Genomic DNA, 11,529 nt, shown 5'->3' on the forward strand with positions numbered 1-11,529 from the left:
TGCGCATAAAAGTGCTTTTTAAGCCAAAAAGTAGCTTGCATATATAAAGAGTTGTTTTTACTCCATTCAGTACTTCATCCAAAGAAGTGAAAAGTTTATTTCAGAAACCACACAATGGGAGATGGCAGTAAGTCAGGAGCCTGCAAATATATCCTGGGAAAGCAAGCCTTGTCCGAGGTGGGCATTCCCTCTCCTCTCCTTCAGGGAGCGGGGTGAGTTACCCATTCCAGAAACCTAATCAAATGTGCCTTTGTGAGCCGTTTACAAAGCCTCCACTGAATGTGGTTTGTGTGCTTTGAATTTGTAATGGAATTAGAGGGCACAGAAAGGACAGCAAAACTTCTTTTGGGCAGAAACACTTAATACTGTTCAGTAAACTTGAAATCTTTTCAGGTGAAACCTCTGAAAAGATGCAGAGGAAGTGGGCGAGGCCAGTGTTCTTTGCCCCTACTTTAGTCACCATTTGGATCACCTGTTTCCGCTCCCCAGGCAATGACTTCTTATGTAATTGTTTTTCACAGGGCAATCCAGATGAAAAGAGTACTGGTGAATCCACTTCCAGCCTAGTAAAACATGGAGAGGAAAAACTCATCCAGAGAGAGCCCAAGAAGACTCTCGGCCAAACTAGGCAAAGGCACAGAGATGAAAAAAGTGACTCGTCAACTCGGCATGGCAGCTGCCGAGTCAGATAAGGACTCTGGATTTTCAGGTTAAAAACACCTTATTCTTTCTACATTGAAATGATTGATTTGCCTGAAAAATATCCTCCCTAAAATTCATCTGTGCAATAAGGATAGGAAGCTTTCACAGAATAAATAACTATCTGATATTTTAAAATGGTAATTCTGATGCCATAAGGCAGGACACTCATCAGAGTCACCATGGGGTTCTGAAGGAATGATTTGACATTCTTTTTTTTCAACTGACTCTCAACTTTAAATCTTACATTTCTGACTGTTGCAAATGGTTACTGGGAAAAATATTTATACACTCATAATTCTGTTGTCCTAGCTTTTTCATAGGAATAGTTACATTGCAGGGAAAAAAAATTCTGCATGTTGTTACCATATAACAAATTAAACAACAACAGTGTATAATTTGTTAAGATAACTTTTTGCTAAAAAAGTAATTTTGCTATGTTTAAAAGCATTTCCCCTCTTCAACCCATCCTCCCAGTATCTGTGCGTTTTGCATTTGGACTATGAGCACCCTGGCCCAATTCCAAACTTGGGTGTTTATTAGAGACAAGGAAGTAGAGCAGTTTTCCTTATGAGTTTGTCTGAAACTTTACCTGAAAGGGCTAGCTGCAGTTGTGCTGAGGCTCTTTTTTTAATTTCTGGGTCTTGGGGTAGTGCCTTGACTATGGCTTTAGTGTCAACATTCTGGTCCAGGGAATGCAGCGGAGTGATGCCAGGGGATTCTAGCCGGGTCAGCATCTTGGGATGGGAGCCCACCCCTAGAGGAAGATTTGTTATCTAGCCTCACAGAAACTAATCAATCCACCCTGTTGATTTTGTTAACTTAGAGTGAGAAATGCAGCTGTTAGGAACACTAGAACTGCCTCATCCGTAGATTGGTGTATTTTCTCCCTGTAAGCATGCTGTGTGAGAAGCCAAATTATAAATAGACTGTTGCTCAGAGAGAAACAGAGCACCTACCGACAAAGGAATTAGAATAAGGACAATCCAGGGAAGGGAGGACTGAAGTGTAGCCCCTTTTCTTCTCTCTCTGTTGGCATTGTTTCCCAGGCTTACCTCATCATAAGGCTCTTCTGAGGCTTTTGTTTAAAATACTACTCACCAGACCCCTCTCCTGGAGATTGTGACATCGAGGGTCAGGGATGAGGGCCTGGAATGTGGGTTTTATTTTCTTTTAAGTGTCTCTGGTGGTTCACGTTATCAGATAGGTTTGGGAAACATCGCAGGCCTAATGTCTTTGTTTTTTCTTTTAACATCATGTTTGTTTTTTATATCATGAAGGTAACAGGTGTTCATTATAGAAACTTAGAAATTTAGAAATGTGCAAAGAAGAAAATAAACGTCCATAATCCCACCACCTGTTATTCCTAATACTGTTGACATTTTGGTATTTCTCCTTCCAACAACTTCAACTTTGTCAGGCCAGTTGTTTTGTAGTGTGTCCCAAAGTCTGGATACTGTTTCTCATCGTTTTCTTATTCTCAATGTAGAAGTAAGTGCTTTAAGAAGTATTGTGCTGTCCAGACATAAGGCAATATTAAAACTCATCAAACTCTTTATGTCCCCAATAGTGACCCCGGTGAATGCCTCTAGCCATGTCTAAGCCAGGTGCCAGTGATTTCGTAAATGTCCAACTTATTATTCCAGTTACCTTGGAGTATGATGTAATCTGCAATTATTAATTAGCTACAGTACATATTCAGAGTTTTCCCGTTGTTGCAATGGTATCCTTTACAGCCATGAATCTTTTCATCTTTTTGTTTTGGATCCAGGGTCCAATTGAAGACTGTACATTTCATTTAGTTGTCCTATCTTTTAGTCGTATTTAGTCTAACACAGCTCCCTCATCTTTCCTTTAATGTCGTTTCCTTTTTTTTTTCTTTGACATCATCTTTGAATGAATTAAGCCTGTTTTATAGCATGTCCCACACACTGGATTTTTGGTAGCTTTCTTGTTATTAGAATCAGGATAAACTTTTTTGTTTAACTGTAATTTTACATTTTTGATGGTATAGCCTTATTGCACACATAAGGAGACACTTGAGTTTGTCTTGTACTTGATGCTCTGGTTGATCACTTGGTTAAGGTAGTAAGTATATACTAGATTTCTTTATTGTAAAAGTACCCTTTTCTCTTTGTGATTTTAAACAATTTATGGGACCAATCTTTGAGACTGTGTGACTGTCATATTCCCCAACAAACCTGACTAGTGGTTTTAGCATCCATTGGTGATTCTTGCTTGAATCAATTACTACATTTGTGGTTTGAAAATGGTGATCTAATTCTATTATTCCTTGTACATGTTATTAGCTGACATTCTTCTGTAAAGAAGCACTTTCCCTCCTCCACCTCCTTTTTTGAGTATCATTGTGGATACATGAAATTCTTTTGTAACTAAGTTTATCGATCCATTATTCTTTTTGATACTCAAACTGTCCCAGATATGGCCAATGGAAGTCCCTTCTAGATAGCTCTTGTGTCTTTCTGACATGTCCCCATTTGTGTTTGAGTACCTCCTTGCTTTGTGGGACAATAAGATGTCCAGGTTCATCGTGTACCTTCTCTGCCGAAGACTTAGAATCCAAGGAGCCCTGGTTTCCTTCTCGTGCAGGACAGCATTCAGAAACCAAGATCCAGGTCTAGGTATGCACTTTACTCCTGCAGTCTTTGTTTCTGGCCTAATGGTTCTTAACTAGAGGTGCACATTTGGATTACTTGTGGTGCTTTGTGAAAGTATGTCTGCCTGGGCACCAGATAAATGAGTTCAGTAAATTGAGGGGAGGACTCCAACATCTGTAATTTCTAAAAAGTGTCACTGGAGATTTTGATCTAAATACAAGTGTTGACAGTTGTACTTGTTTGTTTAAAGTCACATTCCAGTCTGCCTCATCCAGATTACTTTGAGATTCTTGATGAACATTTAGGGTGTTCCCAGACTCCTCAGTAGCAGGGTTATAGTAGTCTCTGGGTTTGCTCCAGCAGGTAGCTAATTAAGTCCTTTTTGTATGGATTTCACATAGGGTAATCTTATTTGCTTTGCCTTGGAGAAATTCTGTCACCCATTGTGCAAGATCCCCAATAGGCACACAGCAGGTGCATTTAGGACACCAACAAAGGAAATGCTTACCCAGGTGGAAGGAATAACAAAAATGGACACATTTAAAATTTACTTTTGATGAACTTATCCAGAATTTACAATTAAAAAACTTAGGATGAAGCTGTTTTAATTTCAGCATGGACGTAAGTTTTGAGGTTTACAGATTGGTGGTGTTTTTATTATAATTGCATCTTATAGTGCCCAGAGACTGTTAACAGTCATAACCCTGCCCCAGGTCACACACACACTCCCCTCCCTTTACAACAACAGATTCTTGAAAGTAATGAACTGACTTTGAAGCCTTCAACACATTTCTCCTATAAATTGGTGATGATTTACTTTCACACGAACCAAGGCTTCTGTCTGTAAGAGAGTTAGAAAGGAAGTCTTAGGGCAGTGATTCTTAATCTTTAGGGGTGGGAGTGATAACTCTGGATCCTACTGAGAATCCAGTGAAAGCTAAAGAACTCAGAAAAATTCACAAAAACCCATCTCACATATGCCCCATTTAGTTTTGAAGGGTAATGGCTGCCCTGCTTAAGAGTCCCTAGCCTAGAGCCTGAGTGCACTGACCATTCTTCTGCCCACCAGATGGGAGCTCGGAATGTCTGAGCTCGGCAGAGCAGATGGAGTCTGAGGACATGCTGAGCGCCTTAGGCTGGAGCCGGGAAGAGAGGCCGAGGCAGAACTCCAAGACTGCAAGCAGTGCCTTCCCTACACTGTCCCCCATGGTGGTCATGAAGAACGTGTTGGTCAAACAGGTGAGGAGAACTGATATCTCCTGACGCGTTTGCCATTTAAAGTTTCTGAGCTTCCTGTGTAAGGAGTTCTCCCTCCCTGCCCTGGAGAGATTTTAGAAGCAGACCATTAGAACCACACCGATATGTCCTTCTGTCCTGGGGAGAAGATGTTTCTTTTCTACTACAGACAGTGTTTTAAAAAGGACTACAAGAGTTGTGACATGTGTTCTTGTTTTCTAAACAGTAAGACAGTTTTTGTATCCCTTGTTTTGTATCTGTTGTATCCCTTGTTTTGTATCTGGAATTCTTTAGTCATGTATAAAGGAATCAAGCAGAAAGGTCATAACTTTTATAGTGCCATTCTAATACATGGCAGAATTTAGAGTAGAAACAGAAGAATCTCTTTAATTTTAAATGCCCTGGGAATTTAGAGGTATGGGATGCATTTATTTGTTTCAGAAGTTGAGGCAGTCTTCATGTTTCTCATGGTACATTCTGAGCATTTCTTAGTAATCAGCCAAAGCCATGTCATCAGTGAGAAAGCAGCACTTTGGTTTAGGTGTGACTGTCCCAGCAGAGTCCACACAGCATTGCTGTGGAGTTGAAACATACCCTGTTTCAGGCTTTATTACATAACTTTGCGTAATACGTGGTTATTGTCTAGACGTGAAAGAAAAGATTTAATTAGATGAAAATCTAAGCTAAGCCCCTGTATTTGGAACAGAACTTAGTCATGTGAACTGGGTTAAAGAACATTTGACCTTAGTCTGCTTTGCTCTAAAATATATCAGTTCTCACATGGGTCCACTGATAAGGCTGCTTGAAACTAGTGACATTTGAAATCTGGCTTTATGTTGTTGACCTTCCCATCTTAGGTAGAAGATTATACATGGCTGTAGCCTGACAGGAAACCTTAACATCTTAACTATTACCTAGTTATTTCTGAGGAATACAAACTGATTTTCCATAACGCAGCCTGGTGAGTTTGGAAAAAGAATTCAAAAATTTTTGCTTAGCAAATCACATCTCAGCGGGAAGCACAGCTCTGCTTATTGAAAGGAAGAGAGAGAATAAAGACATAATGGAGCCCAAATGAGCTTGTCGGGGCCCCACCAGCGCTGTGATGCCTCTGAGGGCTTCCTTTCTCCTGGCTCTTTTTCTCCCTGCCTTCCTCTCTGGCTCCCTTGTCACTCTTCCTTATGCATCTGTGTTTATGCTTTCTTTGTTGTAGGCAAGGCTGGCAGCTCCAAAGGGCTGAGAACAGCCCACGGTTGAGGAGTGAGTAGGCTTTTCCAGCAGAGCTGCATTCTTCAGGACAGAGACCTGCTGGGAAGGCTTTTGGGCTTCATTGGGGGCAGGCTGACCTGATGGAGTAGTCTAGGAGTTTCATCTTAGTTTTTCACACATGCTAACATCTAGCATATTCCTAAATTAAAATAATGATATACTTTTTAAAATATCTGCATATTGTGTAACATCTTGATTATTGCTGCTTGGTTTTAGGTATTTTTTTTGTGAGGATCTGATTGCAATTCTGCCACTCAACTGTGATTTTTCACACAATTACTTAACCACCATGGAATTCAGTTTCCTCATCTTCAACACGAAGGCTTTATGTGAAATGATTCTGAGACCCTAAAGTCTTATCCCATATTCCCTCAGATAATTTCAACCTGAATAACATACTGTAAAATCTAATAATTAGAACAAGTAAGCTAAGTATCTATTACTGCAATGGGCTTAACAGCAACATTAGGAATAATTTAGTGAAATCATCTTAGGAAAGCAGTGAATTAGATATTTTCTGGATCTCTTTGCCTCCTGGGTTCACCCTTAGGGCAGGACTGGATAGGGGGATAGCCTGACGTTTTGCTTCTGATTGAGCTGGACTAAGCCATCTCTACTAAGAAAGACCCCTGATTTTGGATCTCCTCTGACAGGGAAGTGTGGTTGCTAGGCCTCACATTGCTTACTTACATACATCCCAGAGTATATTTGAACACCAAGAGGGCTCCAGAATGGACTCTCCGGGTCGTCCTACCCTTTCACAGGAGATGAGCTTTAGCTGACCCAGACTTCCTAACCAGGCATCCAGGGAGCTAAAATGTATGCAAAACAGTATGCACAGGTGGGAAGATAGCTTTCTTCAGCCAAATCCAATGAACCCCACCAAGGAGAAGAACCTCTGCCAGGCCCTATCTCTACCTATCCTCAATACTCATATATTTGGGCCAGGTTGGAACTGGCTGGCTTTTAAATGTTAGAAATAGGTAGCCATGCCCTCCTTTATTAGATTTCCATCTGAATCAGTACTTTAATTAAAAAATAAAAATGTATAATTGAGGAGTAATGTAATAAAGGCAATATAGCAGAATGGTTAGGATGGCTTTTAGAGTCAGGATAGGATCCCAGCTCTATCACTTAGTAGCTTGTTGACTTAAAGCAAGTTATTTCAACTTTCTACACCCCAGTTTCCTATTTGTGAAGGCAAATGACAACTACCTCATGGGGTTGTTATGGAGACAACCCATGTAAAACATCACACACAGTGCTAGCCTGTGGCAAGCACCAATACATGGTAGCTGTTATCTTGGTTTTATGGTTGCTGGGTATCACTGCTTTAAAAAGGGGCCCATGGACTCCCGATGATACATAACCTTTTAATCAAAAGTTGTTTTCAGGTAAAAGAGGTTCTACGTGTAACTAAACAAAGATAGACTTTGGTGTAAAGTCATATTTATAGTCTTGAGATTAGCACATTGTAACTGATGCCATGAAATTGTAGTAATCCATATTTTTATTGCCCCAGTTGTGACCTTAACTATGTCATTACTTTACCTACCTACAATTTCTTTTTCTGAGAGAGAACACTTGAATAAAAATAGATATTTCCTCCAGTTTTCCCTTAGGGAAAGTAAATGTGTGTGTGCCCACGTGTGTGTGTGTGTGTGTGTGAGAGAGAGAGAGAGAGAGAGATATCATACCCAAACGGATTTTCAAGCCACTTCTCCATTCACATTTTTGAGAATGGCTACCCTATATGTGAGAGTAGCTCTGTACTTGAAATTGTTATAAATATCTCTGCTCTTTGACAGAAGCTTTGAGCATCTATCCTTTCAGTAGGTTATGAGTAGTATGCTGCTCTTTTCCTTCTCTTTTAGGGCAGCAGCTCATCCCAGCTCCAGTCATGGACTGTTCAGCCCTCCTTCGAAGTGATCTCGGCACAACCACAGCTCCTATTCCTTCATCCACCTGTACCATCTCCTGTCAGCCCATGTCACGCTGGTGAGAAAAAGTCAGACTCCAGGAACTACTTGCCCATTCTGAATTCTTATACCAAAATAGCCCCACACCCAGGCAAAAGGGGCCTTTCTCTCAGTCCAAAAGAAAGAGGAGAAAATGGAATGCAGAAGAAAATCTGTACCGAGAGACTTGAGCCAAGCTTGTCTGCCAATGAGCCGACCAAGACTGGTGCTGTGCCATCTAGTCCCCCAACCCCAGCACCCCCCAGCACCAAGCTTGCCGAGGACTCCGCTCTGCAGGGTGTGCCCTCCCTGGTGGCAGGCGGAAGTCCACAGACTCTTCAGCCAGTGTCCAGCAGCCACGTGGCTAAAGCTCCCAGTCTAACCTTTGCTTCCCCTGCCAGTCCTGTCTGCGCATCAGACAGTACTCTGCATGGGCTAGAGAGCAACTCCCCGCTTTCACCACTGTCAGCTAATTATAGCTCACCTTTATGGGCGGCAGAGCACCTCTGCTGCAGCCCAGATCTCTTCGCAGAGCAGCGGCAGAGCAAGCATAGGCGCTTTCAGAATACCCTGGTGGTCCTACACAAGTCCGGCTTGCTGGAGATCACTTTGAAAACCAAGGAATTGATTCGTCAGAACCAGGCAACTCAGGTGGAGCTAGATCAGCTAAAGGAGCAGACCCAGCTGTTCATAGAGGCCACCAAGAGCCGGGCTCCGCAGGCCTGGGCCAAGCTGCAGGCATCTTTAGCATCAGGCTCTGGTTATACTGGCAGTGACTTAGAAGCATTCTCTGATCCCCCAGACATATAGCACAGAAGGCGTTTTTTCCTGTTACTTGAGTGGTTCTTTTTAACTCTTTTTGCTGTTATCTTACTCCTGTTTCCCAAAGCTTACATAAGAGATTTTCCTTCTAAATTCAAACTGTTCAGCGGTTCAGTTATGAAGCCACATGCCCATACCTGGCTGCTGTCTTAACCTGTGGTCTATGCACAGTTTACATAGGTTTCTCTTCCCCTGAGGACCTCAGATTCAGGGCGTCCTTGAGTCCCTCTTCCTTATCCTGCAGGCACTTAGAAGGATCGTGGGGCAAAGCAGGAGAGATGATTGTGTGGGGCTCTTCTAGCTGTCACCTCCCACAATCCCACTCACTGTGATCAAGGTGCAGTGACATTGATGAGTGAATAGAGTGACACCTGTCAAGCCAGGAAGTAGGTGACAAGGATCCCTTCACAGATCTCCCTTGAATATTTTAGCCACAGAGAAAAATAAGAGGACTGTGTTTGCATTCCTTGGGGGCATCCTGTGCCTTTTAGGCACAGATTAGGCCTAGGGTGCAAGCACTTAATCACTTAGAGCTTTGTTTTCTTAAAGGCAAGGGGAAAGATAGTACCATTTAACTCTTACACTTTCATCACAAGCTAGGTTTCTTTTCACTTAAACTGGTAGGTGAAAATTTCAAATTTTTAAAGTATGGAACAGGCTCAGTACCATCTGGAATTACAGTTGATGAATTGCTTTTTTGACTTAGAGTTTGAAGAAAGTAGATATGGCCTACATCTCTTGGTCAGGAGCTGGAAGATTCTGGTAATTTGCTTTTTCCTCTCTTCCTCTCTCCTTTTGAAACAATGCAACCTGTTTTGTGTGTGAAAATCTTAAAGACAGTCTCATGGTTCCTGAGAGTGTAGTGTAAGTTAACCCTCTGCTGCCACCTTTACTTTTTTCTTTTGTTTCCATAAAAGAAGAAAAAGTGATTATTAAGCCGGATAGACTTGGAATTAAAATCATCCTGCGGTTATGAAATATACACCCACAAAAATTGGAAAACATTCTTACCAATTTTCACCTCCAAAGTTTTCATTTGTCACATGTGTCACACAGTGACATGGAGTGATTGTGGAGCGGAGTCTTCTGTGTATTGAATATTGGCTGCAAACCCAGAGGTGTAGTGTTGGTTATATAAAGCTCATCTAGGAATGGAGGGTGTGATGAGAATTTACAGAGAATACACATTCTTTCAACTTCCTTGTAAAGGTAAACTAGATTTCTAAGGTGTAAAGTTTCAGATATTTTTTACTCTCATTTAAAAATTTCATCCTCTTGAAAACCTAAATAAGTTCTGGATGACCAGCTTCAGCTTCGTCTTTTCTGCAAGGAAAATCTTGACGTTTTACCAAGGCCAGAGGATAATGTTCATAGGTAGCTGTAACTCTAATATAGCTTCAGATTGCCTATACTTTGGTCTCGAACATGTGTGAGTTAGATATGACTAATTTAGAAATAAACAACTTGGTAGAATCTCTGGACTCTCCTAATCAGTGCAGAATTATTACCTGCTATTTGCTTTGAGTTTCAAAATTAGAGCAAATGTGTCTTTAAGCAGACTCAGCTCCTTTGAATAATTGTCTCTTGGCCCACTCCCTTTGCCTCCCCTGAATTTGTGTGGTACTACAGCAGCTCTGCTCTGTGCACCATGCTAGGAAGCTTCCTTTTTGGCAGAATACGTTTGGCAGCAAAGCCATAGAGACAGGTGCATTCAGAACAGCCTGGGCACCAGTCATGAGTCTTACTGAGTGTCAAAAATATGAACACACTTGCTGAGAACCAGATTTATTCCATCGGAAAAACCCTGTGTGGAGCTATATGCCTCTTGGACTCTTCTTCCTAGATTAAGGTTTGCATTTCCCTTCCTGTCACAGTAAAAGATGATGAAAGCCATCATTGATCCTCACTGCTGAGTGGCAGGGAGAAACAGCACCACCCCCAGCTCTTCTTTGATCTTATTCTTAGTGCTGAAAGCCTCTCTAGGCTCTAAGCATGGGTGTTCCTTCCCTAGTGGAGCTGTAAGCAGGTGAAGCCAAGTAGAGAAGCCAAATCTTGGAAAATTCACTGAAGCTAGCAGACATTTGGGGCCGAAAGCCAGATCGACAAATGGAGGAAACTTGAAGTTGACCAGAAAGATCTTCGTTGGTTGCACATGGCTGTAAGTAGTAATGGTCTTAGCAATGCATGATTTGATCTGGTGTGAAGTACTGTGGCAGAGCTACTGTTTTCTGAAAGTGAGAAGCAATACTTAGCTCAAACCATTAAGAGAGCTTTTGGCAGATTTTGCTGGCTGTATTGAAACATCTAGAAAAAGCTACTGATTGAATGGATTATGGGAATGGAGTTTGATGACATTGTAATTTATTACACTCTCATTGCTTTTTATTGATTATGGTATTGTCTGACTTTACTCTGATTCCTTCAGCAGAAAAGTAACTCTCGTGCATATATTGAAGTGTTTTCCAGCTATGAATTCTAGGGTAGAGATTTATTTACCAAATGTGAATTCTCTTGAAGTATGAAGTTTTGTAGAAATTGACTGTGAAATGTCAGAGAATAATAAAAGCACTTACTTGAAAACTATTTGGCCTTTTTGCTCTATAATTGCTTAAAAATACTAAGTGAAACCTAAGAGTAAATATTTAAATTAAGTTTCAAACATGTATTTATGTCATTTGGGCATGTTGGGATTAGATACTGAACTTGTGGAAATTCATCATTCAGCTTCACCAGTGTGAATTTAAAAGGAAATGCAGGCAAGCTTAAGGCAAATGAATCGTCCAGTGTTCCCTAGAGTCTTGGAGGTTTGTATAGTGTAGGCTGGAAGAAGTGAGAGGAGAATACAATTTAATGATTTCTTCCATCCGATCTGATACTTTAGCAAATAGAATTTTTAAATGACAAGACTACTACAGTTGTTTACCGGG

General features: G+C 41.2%; 1 protein-coding gene across 4 annotated transcripts in view; it reads left to right on the plus strand.

The window, feature by feature from the left end:
• The window catches only part of CIPC (CLOCK interacting pacemaker), a 17,002-nt gene extending 5,817 nt beyond the window's left edge, over positions 1–11,185 (plus strand). For 2 of the 4 annotated variants that reach the window (XM_011357054.2, XM_011357057.2), the window contains exons 3-4: positions 4,387–4,556; positions 7,697–11,185. In XM_011357054.2, coding sequence (XP_011355356.1) covers positions 4,387–4,556; positions 7,697–8,590 — 1,064 coding nt within the window. In that variant the 3' untranslated portion in view covers positions 8,591–11,185. The other 2 variants (XM_011357055.2, XM_011357053.2) reach the window with 2 other exon arrangements.
• Positions 11,186–11,529: the final 344 nt, after the last annotated feature.

This window comes from Pteropus vampyrus, unplaced genomic scaffold (genome assembly GCF_000151845.1).
Source record: "Pteropus vampyrus isolate Shadow unplaced genomic scaffold, Pvam_2.0 Scaffold32, whole genome shotgun sequence".
Classification (NCBI taxonomy): Eukaryota; Metazoa; Chordata; class Mammalia; order Chiroptera; family Pteropodidae; genus Pteropus; species Pteropus vampyrus.